This window comes from Callionymus lyra, chromosome 16 (genome assembly GCF_982586985.1).
Source record: "Callionymus lyra chromosome 16, fCalLyr1.hap1.1, whole genome shotgun sequence".
NCBI lineage: Eukaryota > Metazoa > Chordata > Actinopteri > Syngnathiformes > Callionymidae > Callionymus > Callionymus lyra.
This window is the reverse complement of record NC_141833.1, coordinates 11,702,827-11,729,121: the sequence shown is the minus strand read 5'-3', so window position 1 is coordinate 11,729,121 and position 26,295 is coordinate 11,702,827. Positions and strand designations below refer to the sequence as shown.

The 26,295-nt window shown below is 40.0% G+C and overlaps 2 protein-coding genes across 6 annotated transcripts; both read left to right on the top strand.

The window, feature by feature from the left end:
* The first annotated feature begins 388 nt into the window (after positions 1-388).
* LOC148063716 (transcriptional repressor p66-alpha-like) lies at positions 389-23,545 on the top strand. Of its 5 annotated transcripts, none has more exons than XM_087811915.1 (11): positions 389-686; positions 12,343-12,812; positions 15,534-15,669; positions 15,829-15,957; positions 16,022-16,093; positions 17,735-17,854; positions 18,066-18,248; positions 18,996-19,239; positions 20,247-20,641; positions 21,776-21,893; positions 22,302-23,545. In XM_087811915.1, the coding sequence occupies exons 2-11, from the start codon at positions 12,346-12,348 to the stop codon at positions 22,439-22,441; spliced, it is 2,004 nt and encodes a 667-aa protein (XP_087668041.1). In that variant the 5' UTR covers positions 389-686; positions 12,343-12,345; the 3' UTR covers positions 22,442-23,545. The 5 variants fall into 5 exon arrangements, with proteins under 5 accessions (XP_087668041.1, XP_087668037.1, XP_087668040.1 ...); XM_087811911.1 differs by having other exon boundaries at positions 393-686; positions 21,776-22,028; XM_087811914.1 differs by having other exon boundaries at positions 396-686; positions 18,087-18,248; positions 21,776-22,028.
* Positions 23,546-24,540: 995 nt separating this feature from the next.
* On the top strand, positions 24,541-25,816 carry ndufa13 (NADH:ubiquinone oxidoreductase subunit A13). Its single transcript, XM_087810796.1, has 5 exons — positions 24,541-24,692; positions 25,160-25,238; positions 25,307-25,378; positions 25,451-25,520; positions 25,600-25,816. The coding sequence occupies exons 1-5, from the start codon at positions 24,599-24,601 to the stop codon at positions 25,717-25,719; spliced, it is 435 nt and encodes a 144-aa protein (XP_087666922.1). The 5' UTR covers positions 24,541-24,598; the 3' UTR covers positions 25,720-25,816.
* The last annotated feature ends 479 nt before the right edge of the window (positions 25,817-26,295 follow it).

Genomic DNA, 26,295 nt, shown 5'->3' with positions numbered 1-26,295 from the left:
AAGAACAATAATACCATAAACAATAAAAAATAATAACCCCCTTAAATTTTTAAAACCCCTTTATTTTTATGTTGAAGTTTTTATGTTCTTTCACTTTAGACTTAGATTGTATCATCTTGTTCTTTCTCTTTATTTCTCTTTGTTCTTATTTTATTTTGATTATTTTTGATGAAAAACTGCTGTATTTGCTCTGGATAATTTGGAGAAAAAAAACAATTCTGAAGGAGACCTCCTGAGGGATCAATAAAGTTCTAACCTAACCTAAGTCCTGTTGTGTTCTTCTCACACATTGTTGTGTTGACTTCTCGGTGTGTGTGTGTGTGTGAAAGGGAGATGGTATTGTCGGGAGGTGTCGGGGGTCATCGCAGTGGGGTGGGGGGACCCCCTGCGACCGGGGGGGTCCTCGGTGGTCAGTGGTTTTTTTTTTTTTTTATAACGACGTGATCCGGTCGCCCTGGTACGCCGAGGTTGCGCATGCCCACTGAGGAGGACGCAGCGGCTCCATGTGTGTTGAGGCGCATTATTTGGCAACAGACGCGGCAGCGGGGAGGGCCGAAAAAAAAAAAAAAAAAAAAAAAAGAGGATATCCCCTGGATTTCAAAAAAGCCACGATTTATCGGGGTTAACGGCGGATTAAAACATTCCTTGGTCGACCATCGGCGAAGAAGGGACGACGAAGCGAGCGAGTAAGTTGACCGTGGGGGGGTGCGGGTGGTGGTGGTGTTGTGGGGGGGCGCCGAAGTTTTTTCTAGTAAAGTGGATCGAGGGGAGCCTTTTATTCCGGACTCGTCGAGAGACGCCTGGTTCTTCCTCCACCTTCTGTGACGAGAGAGACGCTGATGGGCTGCCGGGAAGTAACACTTCTCCGCAGAGCCAAAGGTTGAGCAAAAAGGGGGGCTTATCTCGATTTTTTTAAGGGGGTTTTTCAAGCCGGTGCCGGGTGTTTTTTTTGGGGGTTGAAAACGAGGCTTGGATTCTAACGTTTCATCGCCGGCAGCGGCGGCGGCGGAGCTCCAACGTCTGTGGGCCGGCCGATCCAATTCATGAGTTCCGACCCGGAGCGTTTTCTTCGGGAGGGGTCGTGCAGGTAAACAGTCGTGTTTTTAGACTCCGGTACTGCTTTACTTTTTTTTAATGGGGGGCGAGAAGAAGAAGAAGAAGGAAGGAGGGGAAAGTTTGGACCCCCCCTTCCCCTTCCCCTCTCTCGTTTTTGGCTAACGACCCAAGACTCGGTTCTGGTCATAGCGGGTCAAAACCTAGGGTTTCTGTGGAGTTTTTTTTTTTGTATCACTTTGTTATGAAGTCTGTGCGCGTTTGTTTTAAGGGGGTGTTGGGGGGTCGTTTTGTTGTCGGACCTAAAGGGTCGTAATCTGGGTTGTTTTTTTTGTTTGTTGCGATGTTGCTAATGTTAGCTTCGCTAACTCATAACAAGCCGCGGTGTCAATAATAGAGAAGCCGGTGAGTTGCACATGTACTGTCGGACTGGGTTTTTTTTATTTAAAAGAACCGGGTTCGGTTCTAGTGTGTGTGGAGAGGGACTGGGTTTTTTTGAAGTGGCACCGGTTTCGGACCAAAAGCCAGTGTTGGTTCTGCTATCTTGGAAGCTAATCTTCCTACTTCTCGCTGTGACAACCGTAGTCTTCCTCCTCTTAAAGCTGAACACGCACGCACGCGCACACACACGCTCTTGCACGCACGCACACACACACACGCCAGACGAGTTTTTTTTTTTTTGCAGCGCTCCAGGACAAAACGGAACCTCAATATTTCAAACCAGTTTATACTAATGTTTATCTGGACGGGTGAGTTGAATTATTTAGATGTTTGCTCGATAAATAGAACATGTTTGCCGATGGTTTGTTGATATAACACCCCAGACATATTTTTACTTTACCTGCTGCTCAAAACTTTCATGGAGTCGTATCTTTATTTTTGGAGTAATGATATTATTATTACAACGAGGTAACAAACAAATGTATGTATTTGATAGACAAAGTTCAATTGTATTGTCACCATCACAGTAGCAAGTAGTAAACAGTTTTCTCATTGTTATTTTGACCCTTATAAGTGTATCTTTTATTGAGTATTGTTTTGATTGTTTAAGCGCATTTTGACCCTGGTCTGGAAAAGCGCTCTATATATACAGTATATAAATAACTTACTTAAGTACAATTCTTAAATATACTCTTATTTACGCGGAATTACTTTCCATTAACAATATCTTGTCAGCTCTGCGTCTATATATAAGAAACCACAACAACACAACCCTTCATTGCTATATTAGTTAATTTTATTGATAAATAATAGTGTTATTATATGATAATAATAATAATTTAATTGTTTAATCTCCGTTCTTGATAGTATAAAGCTGCAGTTATTGATGAAATCTACTGACTCCTTCAAGAAACATCTGAAGACACTTTTATTCGTGCAGGTTTTTCCTTGATTCTGTGAGACTCCTGTGTTTGTCTTACTTTGCCTTGATCTTTTAAAGTTTATATTTTATTGAGTATTCATTTGATTGTTTAACTGTTTGTGACCCTGGTCTGGAAAAGCGCTCTACAAATATAAATCACTTACTTAATTCAAACGATAACAACTGTAAACTCGTTCTAGAAGCATATAATACTAGAATTAGAATCAGAAACTTGCAGTGCTGTAATACTAGGTAGTCCTCGTGTCTTAATTATTCTACCATTAGATGGTAAATATTGTAATGCAATGATTTACAAGTGTCATTATGTGAGTAGGTCGTCTCTCTCTCTCATTCTTTTGTGGCATGTCAATCCAGTTGTTCATGACAACAAAGACATTGTTGCGTGTCATTTGCATTTTAACTATCTGTTGCAAGGGTTCCTTCTTCATGAACCGACATGTCGGACAAACGCAGGCTAGTAGGTTTAGCGGAGTGTGAAGAGAAGAAGCATTGTTGGCGAGGCGACCTTCGCCAACCAGCATTTCGGACACATCCACTGAACTCGAATATTCTTGGGATATACACTGGATTCATATTTCATGATAAGTTAACAATTGTCGGACTGAACTGGTCACCGTCTTCCAAAAAATGTTGTTTACTCGTAACAAGTTAGACGCACTAAAAAGGTCGAAAGGACGGCTGAGCGTAGTTGGCATGATGAAATGTGAAATAACTTCCATGTAACTTTTGTATTTAGTGTTGTAATTGTTGAAGCAACAGCCTTACAACACCAGATGAGTGACCCACTTACACTGTGACCAACTTAACGGCTTCATTGATCCGATCTCTTTAGATGGCGTCGATCAACGTTTGCTCTTTTCCCAGCAATATGTTTCTTGTAGAAAACAGTAGATTTATTAGTAGCATTTTTTTCGGTCACTCGATACATGATCATTGAATGTATTAAGAAGAACATAAAAATAATACGATTAAGTTCATCATGGTATTGGTATTATAATACATTTATTTAATTATATGGATATGATTAAGTATACACTTTGAGGTCAGATTGTTTGTAGCATAATATATATATATATATATATATATATATTCTATATAAAGACAAATTGGTTCTGTGCCATAAAGAATGAGGATTGAGTACCAATTACTTATAGAACACTTTTTCTATATATATATATATATATATATATATATATAGAACACTTTTTATATATATATATATATATAGAAAAAGTGTTCTATAAGTAATTGGTAATTGGCGGAATTATATTGCCTCTATTCGAGAGAGGAAAATAAATAGTAACTAAAACAAATTTGTGATTTGTTCCTCTGCGCCTAAAAACCTCACCCCGTGACCCTTCACAACCCCAATCTGTTTTTCTCAGCACCATGATCATGTAACAATCTCGAACACAACTTTATGTGTTCAACGATAGTTACACGTTTACATTTGGCATATGTATGTCCTCCTGGATTAACGAAAATGTCTTTAATCCGGATTTGAAACAAACCCTTTTGTTGTGTTTCTGTGGGAAGTTTGTAGTGTTTCTGTATAATTATTGATGACTATATTTTGTATAATGTTTACAATGCCGGGCTCTGGTTGAGTGACTGGTGAAAAACTAGTGTGAGGGAGGAAAACTATTAAAGGAAAAAAATGAATGAAACATCACTGTTTAGTTACATGTTGTCTAGTTAAATTAGTTCAAGTACAGTTTAAACAGTTTAATACGCCTAAATTATTGCCTCAAGTATATTTTATTATACCCGATTTCTTGTTTGATTGACCATGTGTGGCAAAGAAAATAATTAAGCAAATAGAAACCTTGGTAGAACCAGGTTTGCTGTAGGCGGATGTAAGAGTGATCAAAGAGAAAGTTTAATGGCCAGTGAGAAGGTGTTTATTCCGGAATGTAACACAGTAGTATTTGTTGTTTTTTGAGATGTTAAAAATCGATTATGGAAAGAAAAAAAAATGGACTCAAAAAATAAACCCCTGTGACACTGAAACCTGTGTTTGTCTTAACTGTGTTTGGATGCAGCGTGAAGTTTCTAGATTAGTTGCCTTCAGTGGTTTTTGCACTGGTTGCATGTGATGTCAAGTTCTAAAGTGGGTGGGAGTTTGATCCCACAAGTGAGTGTGTGTGTGTGCGTGTGTGTGTGTGTGTGTGTGTGGGCTCAAAGTGTGTGTAAACTGCCACGGAGATGAAATGTGAAACCTGTCTGCCATTCAGATTGCCTGTTACAAAGATAGGGTCAGTGTCTGAGAGGTTGTCGGGGTGCGCAGCGTTGTGCGCGTGTGTGTGTGTGGAGTGGACCATGTGCCGCCAGCATCACACACACACACACACACACACTCACACACATAATGGCTGCCGATGCGGACTCTCTCTGTGTCTGCTTTGGCACCTGAAGGGTTAAAACTAGATTCAGCTTCTTGCTCAGTCATACACACTCACACACATACACACACTCACACACACACACACACAACCCGACTGGTCCAAACCGGTTCCCTGGAAAAGTGCTTTGTGTGTCCCACTGAATCCTGGGAAGGGTCATGTCATGTGTGTCTTAGTGATGTAAGAGTTCACAAAAAAAAAAGTCTTATCAGTGCATCAGCCAATGTGCTGCATTGTGACACTTTGTGTATATGGTTTTGGCACCAGGCGCACACACACTTGTGTGTATTTTTATTTATTTTTTACTATGATCCTGAGTACAGAAAGAGGAGAGGAATTGTCACGTACGAGAACTAAGGTGTAAGTCGGCTTGTATCGTGATTCATTTTTATTGATGGTTTTGAGTTGGTGAATATTATTCTTGGTTGTAAACAAGTTTCTTGTGTGTGTCTTTAGAGAGACTTTTGAGCTTTAAAGTAGGATTTGCTTCTGACTTTTAGTATCTACAGTCCGTGTCCTTGGTGTGTTTGTATGTTTAAAGTACACAAGACAAGCTCACTCATGGTATGAAGCATGTTTTACAAAGCACAGTTAAGACGTGAGGGTATGGACTATGGTCGTAGTGGTAGTATTAGTGGCCCTCAAGTCTTTACCCGGTCCCCAGGATTGTAACTCCAACAGTCATATTCACTTTCTGGCCCTGTACATCCTTCCCACCGCCCTGCCAGCACTGACTCAAGTGGTTAAGGGTTAAGTTAAGGGTGGGGATGTTCGGACACTGGTGACCTGTTAGAAAAAGGGATTTGTAAATAGGAAAAGTTTATGTTCTGGTAGAAAGTGTTACTGTCTAAAAAGTAATTCTTTCTCAGAGGCCAAGGTCAAGATGTTGTACTGGGCATAACAAATGTTTCCTGGTACAAAGTATAGGAAAATGTTTTGTTTTTGTCCAAGGTGAGCTACTCGTGGTTAGTGTGTTACTAGAAGATGTAGGATGGTATTGTCCCTTACACAGACTAAACCTACTGGTTAACCATGAACATTTGAGATTTTTAATAATGGATTTTACACTTATGTCCAAGAAAAAATCATTTGTTCATGTGAGTTATTACATTTTTGATACTGTTTTCAGTGGAACTTCAAATTTAGATTTGACAAGGAACATGTGGTTGAACATTACTGGTGTTCTGTAAACATTTGGAAAGGTTCCCATTTCATTTAATCTGCTTTTAAGTTGAACCTTAACTTTATAATTCACAGCATAGACTGGAGTCACCAGTGACTGCGCCGACAAGATGTGTTTTTATTATTCATTCAGCATTTTTGCTTAAAGACACGAAGTAGACAAATAAAAACCGTGGAATGCTAGCTAAACGCCGCAGGTGGTTCAGTAGTTAAGTAGCGGCGGGATGGACCCCGAGTTTGTTTTTTAAGTGGAGGACACTACAATTCTTTAATAATTTTAATTTGTTTTTTTTTAATTTGACTGTTTTTATTGTCACGTCAAACGAGGCCTTTGGCAGAGGGGTGGGCTGTCGTTGTGCTATAGCTCTTGTATGTTTATTGTAGGCAGTGAACAAACTCATTGAAGACGATGATAATCAATAACTATTGGCCAAATCTAGAAAGTGTGCCAATGAGGACGAACATGACATTCTTAAAATCCTCTGAGCAAAGAACATGGAAAAGCACAGCAGGACTGTCTTGTCATATTACCCCCAAAAAACCTTTTTATTATTTTACAACTGCTTCAGCACAACTTCATTTAGAACAGTCTCTCCACTCATGCTAGCGTCTAGTTCCCTCCTGTGGGAGCCTGAAGTAAAAGAAATCTTTAATTAAAACATCTAAAATAGACGTTTTTATTTTTCAAAATTATCTTTGAATTATTTAAGAACTGTGTCCTTTTGCAGGAATGAATAGTGACTGAGATTTACCTTCTTTTACAAGATCACATCTTGGTAAAAGTTGTGGATTGATCTACATTTAATACAGACCTGGGCAAAGTGCGGCCCCGGGGGCCACATGCGGCCCTTTGATGCGAACCCTCATTAGGTTGAACTATGATAATGTTGAAATTCCTTTGATAGCTGCAATTGTAGTGTGTGTTCTCCAGAGGGATCAATAATGTGTATCTATTTATTTTTATGATTCATTCCACCATGTAACAGCAACAGAACATGTTTTTCTGTTTGTTTTAGACCTTTTTTCTCCGTTATGATTAATGCTTTTGTGAGTATTTGTATTTGTAAATGTTTAGAAGACCACACGTTTCCATTCAAATTGAGTATTTTAATTAATTTAGCTTGTTTTCTCTTTGATATAAAAGGTTTCTTTCTTTTCATTCAAAGGTTTTGTCCGTCCTTGGCATTGGCTCGACGTCCACTTAAAACAGTCCCACTATATAATGTGGCCCCAGAGGAAATTTAATCACACACTTCTGATTTAATATATTTATATATCTTCGTGCAACATTTACATGGTCAACCTCTGTTGTCGTTATTGTCGAACATCGCAACAGCCAATTTGGTCAAATCTCAACTTTTCATTGCAATAATCCCGTGAAGCTTCAATGCCAACGCCTGTGTGTACGTATAAACATGGACTCGGGATTAGGGAAGAACAAGGATTAAGAGCTTTAGTCTATAAGCAGAATATGATGATCAGTGTCTTATGAAACTTGGACAAAAAATAGGGGTGGAGATGCAGTTTCTGATCACTGATTTTAGCGCACCTTAATACCCCTTTTTTCTCATGTTTCTTGTATATTTTGCATTAAATCATGAAACTTTTAATCCTACTTATTACGCAACAATTGTATATGATAAACAAATAAACCCAGAATCTGTGACGTTTTGAGTCATTTTAGTCTAGGTTTTACCCAAAAAATGTGTCACAAACTTAACTATAAAACAAAATGAATGAATGCTCATTACTATAAATTCCGGACTTTAGTCGGCATCGATGGTAAACCTCAGGTGTCCATGTTGTTACATGAGATATTTACACACAGAATGAGAATACACACAAAAAGGCTTTTTATGAGCAGTTTACATAACACAGTAGTTAAAACAGCCTGATAATAAAGGGAATGCTTTGAGGGTGTGCTTTACGCTGCCGTCTCCAAGATCTCATCCCTTCACGAGGGTGTGTGCTTGACGCCCAAATTGATGGTTCAAAACAAGCTATTGTCTTTTTGTGTCACATTATTACTTCTCTGGCTCTTGAGCTTCTTGGGGAGGCGGTTAACCCGTTGAAATCCATGGCGTTGTATGTTTAAAAAAAGAGCGTCTTATTGTCCGGAAATTACGGTATTTATTTATCTTGATACGGTTGGTTTCGACATCTTTTGTAAATAGGAGTCTGAAGCCGTTTGTCTTCCCTTTATTTGAACTGAGGTATTTACTTAGATACATCCAAACATTGACAGAAGATTGGTCAATAGTTTTTACTCAAATGTTCAGTGGAATTGAAAATAATCATGGAAGGAGAACTTTAGCTGAAGGTACTGTTTTGTAGTCGGCGTAGTTGGAATTTAAAATATCATTAACAAGTTATAGTATGGGAAGAATCTGCTGACACACACCAGCGTGATTTGGGAGGATTATCGCACGAGTAAAAGTAGGCCACGTTTGAATGTAATACCTGCTCGAGCTGAAACGAAATGTACTACTTAACTATCACTTAACCAGTCTCAGTTTAGTTGCCACTTCTTAGCTATTTATTTAAACCTTTAGGTCAAACAAACATATTTTAATAGAGCAAAACAATTTGAAGCAAAGGCAAGAAATGAAACTAAAATGTACATATTTATATATCATTTTTATAATATGCACCTAATTGTCTGTTTGTTTATCAGTACTTCTCATTCAAATGTATTACTCTTTAATACACTTGTTTTCTCATGTATTTGCTGCTACTTTACAAGTAATATCAAACATTTATTGCTAATAAATGTGAAGTAATTTGTCCTAAATATATTAATTTGCCTCACAGCTAATTTATCAGGCTGATGAGATCTATTAGAGAGCCACACTTATCTTAGATTAATTTAATCTACTCCTTCAACTGGATCCACCACACGGCAGAATTTTCTTGGTCACAGGTTCTTGTTAAAAGAGCCGCAGGATGATTCCAGCGGTACGTGTTGCATGTTAACTAGGAGAATGTGTTTGGGATTGATGGCGGTTTGAAAGATATTCGTTGGAAATGTTTCCACGAATGTGTAGTTAAATCGCTCGCGTTGTTGGTCTTCGCTCGGCGACATCATGTGCTCCGAGCCTGCGCCGGTAATTGGTTGCAGATAATTACCGAGTTCTGTGTTGAGCGCCGTAAGAGTTGACTGATCTAGGCTCTGACATCTTGGTCATGTGACCACGCTGCTCCAACATGTTTTGTCTGGAGGCCATTTTAGTATCTCTGCATGTCCCCTATTGATGAGTCAAGGTTAGCCGAGTCTGGCGAAAGCTTTTTGATCGTTTGCACCGGCAACCTGCTCCGGTTTGAATGTGTTTGGACACAATGGTTTCGTGGAGCTCTTGGAAAAGGATCGTATGTATGTTAATGTATTTATATTATGTATAATTGATGCTGTTAATGTAGCACAAACCAGTACATCTTTAGATTTGCCTCAAGAAAAAACATGATTATGTACAAAATGATGGGAAAATACTTGCATAAAACACATGTAGAGCCAAAATAATTATAAGTAATTTTATTATTTTTTAATAAATGAATTAAACGTCTGTGCATCTTCGTCAGGGGTACATTATTGTCCTTCAACTGGGGTGGAGGGTGGATTTTTCTGCTAATCTTTAATCCACATTTTTCTATTTTTTATTATTTTTTTTTTTTATCTGTTCGTCACATCAAATACCTTTATCATCCCATGTTATCCTTTTATGGCAAGAAAAACAATTGGGCAGAAACCTTGACAGAACCAGAATAGCAGCAGTCAACCACCAGTTGGAAAATAAAAAATTGAAAAATTGAACGCGTACACGAAGAGCATTTAAAAAAAAAATCTGTTCACAGGTAGTGGTAATTATTGTTTGTAAAAGTAGAATACAATTATTTTATATTTTAATAATACTCTGTTGAGAACAATAATTAATTGAATAGTACAATTAGGATGTGATTATAGCAATTATCAATGAAGTAACTTTAAAAAAGTTTCATATCCAAATGTATTTGTGATCACATTATTATTTATTAATATCTCAATAAACACATCTTCACCATTTAAGTAGTATGTTTGTAGTTGTCATATCCTTATTATGGTAAGTGCAGAATGACAGAAACATTCTACTCAAGTTTTGTTTTGACTTTTAATCCAATAATGTACTTCAAAATTGTGTTTTCTGGACAAATTACCAAAAAACAAGGGGTTCAAAGACCACCTGTCTATTCCTATGAGGTTTATTCAGCATTTCTGATTAATTTGGAGCAACAGTCACAGACCTACAGATCCATAAATCGAAGTCGGCGACTGCCGTTCCATATTCTAGTCAAACTTTCAATCGTATTTCCTTTCACAATTCCAGATCTAGCTGCATGTTATCATCTTTATAATGAATGTAACTCTTGACACACTATGGGCACATCATTTCAACTTTTAATTCCTTGTTTCAATGCTCCTAGAAGGGCTGGTGCTGTGGCCTGTCGAGAGTCGTGGCATTAGGATCTGCCTATTGTTGGGGAAATTCCAAAGGTCTTGCTGTGATGCGCCACATAGTAAAACGGATAAAAACATAATTTGGCAAGTCTTGACAGAGGATGAATAAAGAACTGCGGGAACACAACGTGATTTTATTTAACATTCAGAAATATGAAAACCCTATGAAAACAATATTTATTTTTTCCTGGAAATATAAATATTCCAGAAAATATAATTGTTGTTGTGTGTTACTTTTTATATATATTTAGAAGGTTTTTAAATACTTTTTAGTTTTAGTTTAGACTTAAAACATGGATGTGTTGATTGATAATGTTTAAGCAATCTGTGTAGATATTCTAGTACTTGATTGGAGTTGAAAATATTATTTTCTTGGATGGAAATAGTGATATCAAACGATGATAAGTGTGTGTTTGTATATATAATTACTGAAGTATGATGTTTTAATGTACTGTATCTGGGATCTTTGATGGAGCAAAGTAGTCAAAGTTCTTGACATGGTTGTCTTTTGGCGACGGAGTTGGTGTTTGTTCCATGAAGCTTCTTAGAAGGACTGTATACATGTTGCACACCATCATCCCAGGGTTGTGTGTGTTTGCAATGAAAGCAAAACACTTTTATTTAATGCATTCATTTAAGTGACAATCATTTGGTCATAAGTGTCACAAGAAGAGGTCATCTGGTCAGCAAATGATCATTTGATGACTCCACCTGGTCCTCTAATGGGATGTTCAAGCGATCATTACTCTGTGAAGTCACCTGTTCTTATTATTAGGACGTCGTCGGAAACCTGTTCATCCTGATCCTCGGTGCTGTTGTCATCTGAAGAGAATGTCACATTGCTGGTCACTTTGCATGTTGAGCTTTTTAAAGGCTTTTTTCTGCTCGGACATTTCTTGCATCCCTGCAAGGACGTCAGATGGTATTCGATGATGCTGTAGATAAAAAAATGTTCACAAGAGCAGGTGGTGTTTTTTTGATGAGTGGTTCTTGTGCAGACTCTTAAGGGTGTAGGAAAATATCAATACACCTTAAATATGGAGATATATTTCTTCACGATACTTTATCAATATTCAACAACACCGTATCCATTTTAATGAACAATTAACATGCAAATATTCTCTTGATTTTGCCAATATTTACTCTCTTGTGAAAAGAAATATGCAACTAAATTACTTAAAGAAATGTAATTTATTGTTGTTTGTACACTATGCCAGTATGTCACAATTTATCGTATTGTTGCACCTGTATCGTGATGCGTATCGTATCGCCAGATTTTTGCCAATACATGATCGACAAATTTCAATAGCGGTACTGATACCGATATCTTCACTTATTTATTTATTTAAAAAAACAATTTTAATAAGATCAGTTATAACAAAAAGAAAAATGACGAATCTGGAATTTTTTGCTTTTGGTAAATGTCCAGTCTAATCTGTAAATAATAATAATACTTTAAAAACAAACATGAACAAAAATTAGTGCAATAAACAGTTGCTAATAAGTGACAAATACATTTAATGTTCACTGTCTTTTTGCTTATTTGTTATTTTCTTTAGAAAAATACACACTTTGTCAAGTTTTGATCCTACTTGGGCACCAAAAGATATAGTATGTTTTGATACTCAGTTCTACCAAAGTATTTTGGTCGGTGCCTCAAAAGAATGGAAGTTCAAAACCCAGCCCTTGACCTGCTGCAAACCCATATCTTAACTTAATAATGGAATCTTTTTGTAAGATCATATAATCTGTTGTTGAATATTCAAGAGAAGTCTGGAGAGCGAGAGCTACTTCTTTTATCGGCTAATTGTCTCAATGGTTTGTGTTTCCAGGGGATGTCTGAGGAAGCGGTCCGCCAGACTCGCAGCCAGAAGAGGGCGCTGGAGAAGGATGTCGCTGCCCATTCTTCAGACGATCAAGACGATGCCGGCGACAGCAAGCGGCCCAAACTGGACTCACCTGAACAGTCGAAACAAGCCGACACCGATGCCGAGCCAGCTCCGGGACGGGAGGCTCGGAGTCCATCCGGATCAGAACCGGAGCCGGAGAGTCAGAGTCAGTTGCCGCTACCGTTAGCGCCACCTGTGGCTTCCACGCCGGCGAAGGATGAGGCGGAGAAGAAGGCGGACGGGTTGAACGACAGATCGGCGAGAGAGGAGGTGAAGACGGAGCCGACGATAGAGACCAAGACCCGCAACAGGCTGATGGAGACGAAGGTCCTGGCGACGGGCGAGGTGAAGGCGACCATCAAGGTTGAGGTGCAGACCGGAGAGCAGCCCGTGGACATGAGCACGACTAAAGGGTGAGAACTCCTTTTATACTTGAAAGACTCCAAAACATGACGACGTAAACGCTAAACATTACTTTTTGTGAGGACTTTTATTTGTGTGGCGGCCCGGGCCGAGGCTGAACTTTCCAGTGGGGGTGGGGGAGCTCACTCTCAAACCTGACTTTTCGGTCCACCTCCATTTTGCCCCGACTCTCCACCTGAACCCTAAAAAACTCCGCTCACACACAAAATGAAGCTGTGTGTGTCGCAAACCGGTTCCAGCCGGCCGTTGCCATGGTTTCCACCGTGGAAGAAGCAGGGTAGGGGAGGGGGGAGGGTGGGAGGAAAAGTGAGCGTGTCACGTGATGATGACTTTGAGGTCATGTGACTTCTTTGGAAGTAGTGATTAATCCACAGGAAGTGATGATGGCGGCGCTAAGCCCCGAGGACACAAACACACACACACACACACACACACACAAAGGAGGACGGCTCAGAAGGACAGGCCTCATGGTGTCACGTTGAGTTTAATGGCTTTATAAAATGAATTAACCGTTTCCATGCCTGCGTTGTATATGAACTTTGAACACCTTCAGACACATTATAAATAGCTTTGCACCAGCCTGTACGTGGCTTGAGGTCGACCGTTTCAAAAGTTAGCATTTGTTTATTATCGCTCGTCTTCATATTTTTTTTCCACGTATTCGGTTCACTGTGAAAATCTTTTCTTTCACAACCACAGCAACATGCGGTTGAAACATTCGTGGCTCGAAGCCGTGTTGTGCGAGGGCGCCGGCCCGATCCGAGAGACGTCTGAACTTGTTAGCTTACAGAGAAGCAGATCACATCTTGGTCATAAATTTCACATAATGTGACGTGCACTTTAAAATATTGCAACGTTGTTCTTTTTATCATTGGGACTTGAGGGTTAAGTTTGCCTTAAGAGGGGCTTATATCCCGAGCAGAACTCTGAGGCGTGTCAGAGAGGTCAAGATCTGGTTCAACCTGACCCGGTTTTAAAAACTAGTCATTCTCAGCTGGAACTGGGAGGAGTCACAATAAGAAACATGGGTTGAACACGAGTAATGATCCACCTGTTGGTGAAGTTTTGTACTTGAAAAAAAAAATCCCATTTTTTTATTTTGCACGGATCAAGAGTGAATTTCACTTAAATAAATGTTGACTGAACACTAGACAAGTTAAGGAAAAGTGTTTGTTTATGTGAACCCCTCAATAGCAGGAGGTCATGCACTTTAAATGCACTTTACATTTTGCATGTTCCAGCACTAAATAAAGAAGAAAAGATCTGTTTTGGAAACTGCTACATTCATTACAATGGAAAAAAAAACACTTGATAAAGCACAAATGAATGATAGCCAATTTGAAAGCATGTTTAATCTCTTTGTTTCTCTATCTTTATTGTTAAAAAGCATATGGAAAAGTCTTGCTCCACCATAATCTCCTGCTGTGGTGGATAAATCAAGCCCCCAAGCCCTGGGTTTTGAGGCAGAATGCTGCGCTAAACTCTTGAGGAAAAAACATAGAGCATCTACTTGAATGTATCTCCTAAACTTTATTCAATCACAGCTTGAACAACGTCAGCTTGTGTTGATGCTCATTCAGTTGTTTAAATCAAGAGCCAAACAGGACGAACATTCATTCAATAATCCGACCATGTTTAACAAAAACAAATTTGATTTTAACATTTGGCTCTGGTGACTCAACTCTGTAACAAGATTCCATACATAGCTCTTCCACAGCTTATCAAAGGTCAGACAGCGGATGAAGGAAAGAGGCTTATTAGATCAACCTCCTCTAGATCCAGAGGTGACCACAGCCTCCCTTAGACAGAGGCTCTCCTGGGTCAGCACAGGGCTTCCCCCCAACCCTGAAAGGCAAAGATCTCTGAGCCACTTTAACTGTAAACTAATGTGGAGGTTCTTTGAGGCCCACATTGTTTTAGAATGACTTTAGATGCTCTCTGAGGATCTCATAGTCTCTTCTCCTCTCACTCAAGACCTGAGATCCTTCAACTCATGCAGTTCTTCCCTTGTTCACCATTAAATAAGTGCTTGTTTCGAACAAGAATATGTTGGTTCAAAATCCTTTCTAGCGAATACACTCTTATCATCGTGAAACTGTGCAATTTCTTTTCTTAACATTAAATGAATGGAAAGATCAACTCAAACATCTGCTATATACACACATACAAAACCCTCCAAATATTAATCTCAGACAGATTTGCTCCTTCAGTTTATTTGCAGTTGAAAATGATTCATCAATTTTTCTATGACCAGAAGTTGAAAAAGAAAATGAATCACATGCTCGCAAAGATAGATTTCTTTTTTTTATTCTTGGCTATTGACTGTAGCGATTGGTCTTTAAAAACAACACAGACACATAAAATATGCCAAAATGTTTTGAAGAGATTATTTAATTCATGTTTGCCTTTAAAAAAAACAAGTTGAAATCTAGTTTAAGGCCCATAATGCACTGCAACAGTTGGTGCTCTGTAGCGCCTTAACATTCTTTCTTAAGCCCACAGTGTTATCTCATAGTCTAGTTGACCTGAAAACAAATGTAAAAAGCAACACAAAGGATAAAACAATTACATTTTACTTTCAGGCCTCCGGGTCACCTTGACCCTTAGGTCACAAAAGGTTTTAGGGTAAATTGTCGTAATCATGCTTAATTTTTTGCGTTATTACTGGCGTTTATGTTGAGTCGTATTCAATTTTATGTGTATCTCTGTAGAGTGAAGAAGGAGAAGCGACCTCCGTCCCCCGAAGACGACGACGACGACGTCATCATCCTGTCGGACAACGAGACCCCGAGTCCGCCCGTGAACGGCGTGAACCACTTTAAGGAGCTGGACACGGATCTGCTGATGGTGAGAAGGAAGGCAACTCTTTCCTGTCTGTGATCTCTGTGGCTTGGATTGATTTCTGAGATTAGCTCTTAAATGTCAACGCAGTAAACTTGTCAGTGGCATAGAGAGACGTCACACAAAGTTCACGCAATGTTTTGTTTCTTTCTGGTTGGTGAGCAGAAGAGCAGTCCGGTGGAGCGCGAGCGCATCATCAAGCAGCTGAAGGAGGAGCTGCGACTGGAGGAGGCCAAGCTGGTGCTGCTGAAGAAGCTGCGACAGAGTCAGATCCAGAGAGATAATCTTCATAAGGTAAACACACACACATGACAGCAGGAGTGACGGAGGATAAAACTCTTCCATTTCCTTGTTGCAGACCTCCAGCCTGTCCAATGCTCCTCCTCCTCTGATCCGGGGAACCATCACAGGCAACAAAGGCTCTCAGCAGGTGAACCAACCAGATATGAACATCATTCGTACTTTTCTATTTTATGACTGAAACGTTCACCATCATTAGCAGAAGTCTTGCACAACAAGAGCATGAACGTAGATATTTAGGAGGTCCTGACTGATGTGCACCACCTCGGGACCTTCTCTTGGTCCCACAAATCATTCCTGCGTTCAACTCCATGACAGATCGACAGGATCGTAGCTGATCAAAGAGTCGATAACTGGAAAATAAATATGTAATGTAACCGAAGGCAAGTCTGCCTTTTAACTTCTGGGGAAAACAAGTTTTCTTGGAGGCTAAATTTAGACCAATTATATCCGCGGTGCAAAGGAAAGATTTAACATTTTGACACCAAACACAAACACTGAATGTTTTTCTCCACTTTTACTTTCCCATCTGTCTGTTAAATCACCTTCTTTCTCCGTCAATTCATCTTTTTTTGTGGTACAGACGTCTGTTAACTTTCTTTGCTCCTCATTGACATCAATGATGCCTTCAATGACAATGGGATGGTGCGTTCAAGAAGCGATGGTATCTTAAAACTAAATGGGAAACACTATAACACTGTATCCCTTCAATAAAGAAAGTAATACACAGACAACACATCAACTTTCTTTCTGAGAGAAATCCTAATCTTTGTAAAGTTTACATTGTGGGTTTGATTAGTTCACTATTGTCTGCACTTATTTTAGTTTTCGAGTGACTGTCCAGGGTGTCCAACATGTGACATAAGGAAAAAAGCGAGAGAAAATTAGTGAATTAATTAAGTTATTTAAATTATTTAATTCATCTTATTAGTTTTTATTCAACATTAACCATTGTATTGCTTGTTATTCTCCTTTGAAGGTTGATGGGTTTTATTACAGTCTTAACTTGTTTCTATTAAATAGGTTTGTGTGATCAATAGAAATTATAGAAAAAAATTGACTTGTGTGTTTCCTAGGAGGAATAAAATGGGCAAAATCCATATTGGCCACACACTTTACAGCCTGGTGCACCCTTCATATATTTTAGTTTATTTGTTTTTGTTTATTTCATTTATTTTTCTTACAATTTGACTGAATTGATTAATCACAGCATCCAAAACTACACTGGCCTGTACACTTATCCCTCTCTTACAACAAGTTACTTTGCATAGTAACTAGTTACTTAAAAGAAACGAGTAAGTAACTAGTTACTTCTTTCAAAAGTAACTCAGTCATTTAAATGAGTTACTATTTCTAAGTAACTAATCCAACAATGTTTATTTCTGACTTTATTAAATATATCGTTGAAAGCTCAACCGGAAACACTGCCATCTGGTGGCGAGAGGTAGTATTTATTTGTAAGCGTGGCGGCATCTCGCCAGGTGAAGGTTTACGTTTATTCCACAAGTAACTGCGTAACATTTGACCTTCGGCCTGTATCAGGAGTTCGTCTCTGATGTCGACGGTTTTCAATAGATACAACACATTGAACTCACTCTACTCGTGCGAGCTGTTGTGACCTCGCGACCCCTGACGTCTGCTGGACAATGACAAAAATGTCTCGCTGCAAATTGAGTTAAACCGTGTTGTTTACCTTCACGTATGACACATGACGTGTTAATGTGTGCTCTTAATACGAACGTCTTCTAACACAACACGTCTGTGTGTGCAGATCTTGACGGGCAGGAGCTCAGGGACGGTCATCCCGCCTCCTCTGGTGCGAGGAGGTCAGCAGATTTCGTCCAAACACGGCTCTCAGATCATCATGCCGCCTCTGGTCAGAGGAGCCCACGTAAGTCTTCGATGCTCTCACTTGAACATTTTCTCCGCCATTTTTTTCTTCAATTTATTGTTTTTAAAAGACAAACCAGCTAAGTTCTTAGACTTATGACCTCTCCTCTTCTGTCTGTGCCCCTTGCTTTGGTACTTTTGCTGCCCACCTCCCCATCCTCCTCCACGTCTGTGTCGCCCCCCCAAACCCCTCTCTCATCGTCCCCGGTTAGACCATCTCTGTGTCTCCACAGCAGATCCAGGCTCTCCGGCAGCAGCAGCAGCAGCAGCTGGCGGCTTCAGGGGGCGGAGGCTCGGGGCCCCCGCCGCTGCTCATGGGCCCCAGGAACTCGGGGTCCGCGGGCCAGAGGAACATGTCGCAGTCGGGTCTCATCCGGGTCGGAGGCAACTCACTGGTGAGTGTTTCCCGAGTGTGTCTTATATTTCAATCAAACCAAATATATATAAATAAACATTACAAAACGTTTAATTTCTTGTTATATTATATATATTTCATATTATAAAATTGTAGTTATTTCAGAGTTTTTTTCTATTGAATCCCCCTAATATTATCTTGTCCTTTTAAAGTATATATTTTATTGAGTATTGTTTTGATTGTCCTGGAAAAGCGCTATATAAATAAAAATTACTTACTTACTTACTTAATAACTTCAATGCAAAAAATACATAAATACATAAAATTCAACTTCACTTAAGGGATTGTAATGTTTGTTTGTTAAAATATAAAGTTTTTATTATTCCCTTTATTATTCATCTGTTTATACTATATTATATATTAATTTATGTGGTACATTTATCCATTTTATACTGATTTTGTAATAACGGTTTAAATTAAAAAACTAAACTTGTTTTTCAAAGCTTATAACATGGTAATAATAAAGAAAATTGAGATTATAAATTGAAATGTTGACGAACTTTCCTCATCTATTACTGCGGATTAAACTCACTTATGTGACTTCATGAATACTCGTCCTGCAACACCGCGTTCCTCCTCTTCTCACCTCCTCTCATTGAACTCATCACTGCAGCGATATCCTAGAGGAGGTCTACATTTAAAGGGCCAGTGTGTCGAAAGAGTGATAACGATGACGCCATGATGGCCGCCGACCTCCTCAGATGATCACGTCTGTCTGCTCCTCCAGGCGTCCTCGTCCATGAAGGGCTCGTCGAGCGGCGTCTCATTGGTCAACGACTCGCCCGCCAGCCGCCAGGCCGCCGCCAAGCTGGCCCTGCGCAAGCAGCTGGAGAAGACCCTCCTGGAGATCCCGCCGCCCAAGCCCCCCGCCCCGGTCTTCAACTTCCTGCCGTCCGCCGCCAACAACGAGTTCATCTACCTGGTGGGCCTGGAGGAGGTGGTGCAGAACCTGCTGGACACGTTCCACAGAGGTGTGGACGCCACTTCCTGTCTCTTCACCTTTGACTTCCACAAACCTCAGCTCAGTGTTTTTATTTTGTCTCCCTCCTTCTTTCTCTTTCTTTTTACTATTATTTATCTGTCTCCTTCTTTCTCTTTTTCTTCTTCCTCTGTCGTCTTCTCTGTCTCATTCCTTTTCTACGCCTCTTTCTTTTCTCTCTCCATCATCTCATTCTTACGCCGTCCTCTTATCTCTCTCTTTTCTTTTTTACCTGTATTACTTGTCTTCTTCTTTCTCTGTCGCCTTCCTTTTGTGTTCTTTTGTTGTCTTTTTCTTCCCCTGCTTCTTTCCCTGTTTTCTTCTGATTCTGTCCTCTTCTGCTTTCTCTATCCTCTTGTTATTCTTTACCCTGTCCTCTTCTCTCTCTCTTTTTTTTAACTGTATTCCTCTATCTTTTTCTTCTTCCTTCTCTGCCTTCTTCTTTGTATTCTTCTTGTCATCTTTTTCTTCCTCTGCCCTATTCTTTCTCTTTCTCATTAATCCTCTCTTCTTATTCTTTACCCTGTCCTCTTATCTCTCTCTCTTTTTTTTAACTGTATCCCTCTCTTTTTTTTCTTCTTCCTTCTCTGCATTCTTCTTTGTATTCTTCTTGTCTTCCCTTTCTTCCTCTGCCCTTTTCTTTCTCTCTCATTTCTCTATCTTCTTTCTCCTTAATTATCTCTCTTCCTTCTATGTTTTCTTCTTTTTTGTCACCTTTTTCTCAGTCTTCTTCTTCCTCTGTCCTCTTCTTTCTCAGTTTTTCTCTTCTTCTATCCTCTCTTTTTTTTTACCTACATTCTTCTTTCACTTCTATCCTCATTTTTCTCCTCTTGCTTCTTCCCTATGCTATTTTCTTTTCTCTATTCTTCTCTCTGTCTTCTTCTTTACTCTCTTCGTTCTTTGTGTGTCTTTAACTGAACGAAGAGTATGTCTCAGTGTTGTTTAGATATAAACGGTTGAATCAAGGATGTTGACTCGACTCTGGTGGTGTGTCCTCAGGGAGGATGGGTGTTCCTCTGCCCAAGCCTGCGCTCAAGGAACCGTACGCCTGCATGCAGTGCAAAACCGACTTCACCTGCCGGTGGAGACAGGACAAGTCGAAGGTCCTCTGTGAGGACTGCATGTCGTCCAACCAGAAGAAGGCGCTGAAGGCCGAGCACACCAACCGGCTGAAGGCGGCGTTCGTCAAGGCGCTGCAGCAGGAGCAGGAGATCGAGCAGCGCATCATCCAGCAGACGTCGTCGTCGCACTCGCACGGCGGCTCCTCGTCCTCCTCGCTGCTCAAGGCGGAGCAGCTGGTGTCCCAGCAGCTCAAGCACGCCCGGGCCTCGTCTCTGCAGCACCACCACCAGGTCAACCGAGGCGGCAACATAATCCACCATCACTCCATCAAGGTCGGTCCTCGTCACGGGAGGGTTTTTACCTCAAACCTCAGATGCTATTTTTTGTGATATAATACTTGAGTATGACAGCAACGCCGAGGGTCATCCTGGTTAGCTAAGTGACTAGTTAGCTGCTGACATGAACAACAGTTACTACTTTTATAGCTGTGAACATTAACAAGGGTTATTACATTAGCCTTAGCACACATGACAATGTCATGTTTAAATATGAAATCTGATAACATGGATGTTTTTCTAAAGTGCATTTTTTAATGCTCTTCTATAGTGCCAAACCTTGTTTTTTAATGCGTTTCTAGTGCTAAAACTTGTCTTTTTAAGCTATGCGACATGATAATGCTAAAGTGCGAAAGTGTTTTTCTAATGCTATACTACAGTACTAAATACTAGTTTTCCTAATGCTATGCTACAGTGCTAAACACGGTTTTCCTAATGCTATGCTACAGTGCTAAACACGGTTTTTCTAATGCTATGGTACAGTTCTAAATACATGTTTTTCTAATGCTATGCTACAGTACTAAATACATGTTTTTTCTAATGCTATGCTACAGTGCTAAATACATGTTTTTTTTTTAAATGCTATGCTACACTGCAAAATACATGTTATTTTAATGCTATGCTACAGTGCTGAATATATCTTCTACTAATGCTATGCTACAGGTTAGGTTAGGTAGAACTTTATAGATCCCTCAGGAGGTCTCCTTCGGGAAATTGTTTTTTCAATTACATTGCAAAATACATGTTTTTTTTTAATGTTATGCTACAGTGCTTAATACGCCTTCTACTAATGCCTTGCTACAGTACCTAAGAAGAGTGAATACTATTTAGTTTTGTTGATATTTTTACCAGTATTTATGCTATTCTGGCAAAATTTTTAACAAAGCACAACATTCAGGGCTGAAAATGTTTAGCACTTTTGTTTTCTTTTGCACTCATCATACTCACTGCATCATATTATAAAACGCTAAATCATGACTGTTTAACCCAGTATAACTGAAAGTTATTTGTAAATGTCAAAATACTTCTATATAACTGCTGAGCCATCGATGGTTCATACCATCCATCGATGATGACAGTCTAGCAGTGATCAGCAGGACTGGCGTGTAACGGCTGCACATGTTCCCTCAGAACCAAGGCCAGCTGTCCCACGGCAGCATCTCCTCAGTGAGGGGCGTCCCCCACTCCTTCTCCTCCACCTCCCAGCTGCAGAGCGCGGTGGCGGCGGCGGCTTTGGTCAGCCGGCCAGGTAAGCATGACCGCGTCTCCCAGCGCTCAATCCAGAGCTCAAAGGTGAGCAGCAGTGGACTCGGCGGCGTCAGGAATGTCAGCGGAGGTAGTTCCTCAGCCAGTGCATGGAAGAAGCAGAACAGCAGCAACGCAGGTAGATTCACCAAAACAAAAACAAAACAAAAAAACGCCCCCCCCTCCCTGGCTCCTGACATCTGACCTCTCTTCAGTGACCCCTTTTGAATCACCCATCTAGAGTAATCTAGTCGCCTCATGAATCTGCTCCTCATGTAGTGTCTGGTGGCTTCCTTCCTTCCTCTACTTTAGTTTCTCCTCAGTGTCCGTCTCAGTGTTGGTGGGGGTTGGTGGTGTATTTTCCAAAGCCTTGCTCTTCTCCCCCGGGGTTCACCGTCTGCTCTCTTTCTAGGCGTGACGATGGCCTACGTGAACCCGAGCCTGACCGGCCACAAGACGTCGGCCTCCGTGGACGCCCGTCAGAGGGAGTACCTGCTGGACATGATTCCCTCTCGCTCCTCCATCTCGCAGACTGCACACACATGGAAATAGAACCAGATTTTTTTGTTTTTGTTTTTGTTTGTCTGGAAGCTCCTCGGGTGTTCCGTGACCAGCAGCACTCCCCCTGGAGGACTGTTTAGCAAAATACAATCTCAACTGTTGAAGAAAAAACGTTCCTTCTGTAACTTTTATATGATTGTCGTCCTAGTTTACTTCTTTTTAGTTTTTTTTTGAATTTGAGGGTTGCTGTTCTTTGTGTGGACTCTGTCGATCATCTGGGGGGGGAAAAAAAAAAATCAAAGACAAAAACATACTTGAAGGGCTTCCCGTGGAGGCGTCTCACCTCCACACTGGGTCGTGATGTGTCTGACAAGTTAAAAAAGAAAAACACAAAAAAAAAAACAACGTTTGGGGCTCCAGAGCCTCGTTTGCCATGATGTGGGTCAAAATGACTCGACTTATTGACACTTGAATGATTCTAGTCTCACACGACCGTGTGTTCATCGTGCAAAACGCATTTTGTTTCCAGTAAAGTAAGCAAGAGTTGTAAATTGTCCATCGCTCACCCCTTGTAGTTCGACGTCATTTTGTATTTACGATAAGTTATTTTGTTTCCTCATGTTTATTTTAAGACTGATAAGTCGCTCAGTATTTTGTGGCCTCCACAAATGAAGAGTTTATTTTAGCTTTTTTTTTTTTTTCCTTCTCGTTTATCCGCATGCATAGCCTCCCTGTTTTATTTTGCACCTTAGCTAAGGATGGTGTCTTTTGCTTAAAACACCTGTAATTATCATCTGTTATTTGCTAATTTTGTAATGGAAACGTTGTAAGATTATTTCGAGCGTTACATCCTTGTTTAGAAGATGTAAACTTTGAAGTGGATTTTTTACAGTGGAAACGGAAGTGAGGACTTCCTGTTCATCCAGCTGCGATCTACACCACGTAGGTCGTCAATCACTTCATTTTTTGTGGGGGGGGCGTGGAGGGGAAATCTCCCAAACTTGCGACTCTGGAAAGCACAAGACTGTCTTTAATAATCTACCGTATCACATCATTTCTCTAAACTGTATAGTACAAAAGTATTTTGAAAACTATTTGGTTTACTTTGACCTTTAGCTTCAAAAAGAGACAATAAAAATATACATTTTAAACTGATATTTGTGGTGTTTTGTTTTCTCGCTGTTGCTCAGATACTCTTGGTGGGTTTCATGATTTTAATGTTGTGAATTCTGATTGTTATTTATACATATACTTCTTAATAAATATAGATAGATAGATCGTTCACTTCTGCCCTCAAACTCATAAATTAAACAGACTAATAGCACGGTAAAATGAATGAGTCCCTGAGTCTATTAGTGATGCATCATGGGAGGAGCATTCCCGCTCCATCTGCTTCTCTTCCCACTGATGACAGTGTTCAGAGGATGACATCCTGATCAACCTGTCCATATAAAAATATTGAAATATATTGACCTAGTCCTGGATCTTGTAACAAATCAAGCAACACGATAAGCAACTAAACCAAGGTTGTCAAACTATCACCACAAGGGGGCATAAATCTTAACCGCAATAAGGTCATGGGGTCGAACAAAATGCTCTGTATATTTGTTGCCTGGTTAAAAACTAGCCGTCCTCTGACCGGATGTGATACAGATCAGTCTGTGTTTAATTTATTTCAGGTTCATTTAAATCAATATAATAAAAATTCTGACGCTCACTGCAGACTTTTTCCCTTTACAGATTAATTATTGACGTTTCCTTATCTTTTCTTAGCAATAAACAGGTGAAACTTTCAATCCCCAATACAAGTAAAGACTTTAATTTCGAGACTTTTTTTTATTTTTAAGCTCTTGTTGACCAGATAAAAAATGAATGATGGCCCCTTGTTGACGCATGTAACAGGCTATTAAGTGTTAATAATTTAATAATAATAATAAGTTATTGGCTCAGTATGAAACTGGGGAAACGGTACAATTTTAAATAAATGAATAGTAAAATGTTAACAAATATCTAACGTACACACACATGTACATAAAGTTAATTTAATGAACCCATTCGCCTCCTAAAGTTGACAAGTATTCTCCTTGCTCAGGCAGTAGGTGGCAGTCGAGAGTCGCTGCCCGCGTTAGAGACTAGCCGAAGAAGAGCGTCGTGACGTCACGGCCGTGTTGTTGCAGGTTGCTGTGTGCAGGACGAGGCCCGAGCAAGATGGCGGGGTCCAAGGTGAAGCAGGACATGCCTCCTCCGGGAGGTTACGCCGCCTTCGACTACAAGAGAAACTTACCGAAGCGAGGATTCTCCGGTAGATGCTGCACACGCGCACGCCGAGCCCGGTCTCGGTTCCGGAGTTAATAGAGAAACCAAGATATTGACAGGCGAAACAGCAGAACACGAGCTAAAGCTAACCGGTCAATGCTAAACCCAACAATAACAAATGTATCTAACATTGGATTTGACAGATACGTTCCGACTCCACACCACGATTTTAAGACTTTTTTTATTTTCAAAAGTGACATTAAATAAACAATGTTAGCGTCTGATGAGTTGTCAGATGATAGTAACACCAGATAAATATTGTCATTGAAATTACGTTTTTGATTCAACAACCCACCTGCGTATGTACCTGTTAACTCCAATGGACGTTTAATATACACGTTTAAAACAATATATATGATGGATGGAAAAACCATATCTACATATATGTATCTTCATAGTTTTGTTTTAAGTAAATCTGATACCTCGGAGAACTCAACGTTTACTTGTCAACAGGATACAGTATGTTTGGCATCGGCATCGGCATCATGGCCTTCGGATACTGGAAGCTGTTCAAGTGGAACCGGGAGAGACGGTGAAGAACCTTCAAGAACCTGCTCAGGATCTCGGGGCGTTTCAATGTTGTGCATTTTTGTCTTGCAGGCGTCTTCACATCGAAAATATGGAAGCCATAATAGCGATGATGCCTCTCATACAGGCTGAGCGCGATCGCTGGTAATGACCGAGACATTTTTAACCTTCAACCTGAGTTGTGTACGAACAATCTTCTCACTTCTCCGTGTTCAGGATGCTACGGATGCTGCGGGAGAATCTAGAAGAGGAGGCCGTCATCATGAAGGACGTTCCAGGCTGGAAGGTAAAAAAAAAAAAAAAAAAATCATTCGAGGCTAGTTTAGGAACCAGAGTTTTTGGTCTCTCATGCAAGTGTTCCTCAGGTGGGTGAGAAGATCTTTCACACCGACCGCTGGGTCCCTCCCGTGATGGAAGAGGTCTACAATCTTCGCCCACGTGAGCAGTATCTACACCACCGCTACGGTTTCATGTGGTACGTGTAGGAATCGGAAATGGATCCAGAGGAACCCGGGACCGAGTCTTGGACTTGAACCTGCTTGTAAATGTTCAATATTAAAGCTGTTCTTTTTCTGTACCTCACACTGTGTTGCGTCTTGTTTTGCACTGTGGACCACTTCATTATTTTTATGCACCAGACGACACCAAAAGAATGTGAAATATGATTTTTCTAGGTTTCATCTTTAACAACCCATATAGTTTGTGTTTTAATGTTTCCATCTGGTGATTGCTCCTGATGAGGTTCAAGGGTTGAGTCAGTACTTGGGTGACTTAGGTCAGTCCGTCAAACTGAGCCTGAGAAACCTGGGTGTTGTATTTGATAAAGACATGTCTCTTGTTCAACACTGCATAAAACTGACCAGAAACTGTTTCCTTCAACTGAGAAAAATCTTGAATGAATGAATGGAAATCTTTTATAAATTATTCTAGTTAAGCTAGTACTGGAATTCCTACATGTCTAATAAAAACCCTTTAGTCAAACATTCAAGTCACTTAAAGAGAAAAAAAAAGTTAACTGATTAAAAAGCCAAACAAATGAACTTGTAATCTTTATTGATCAA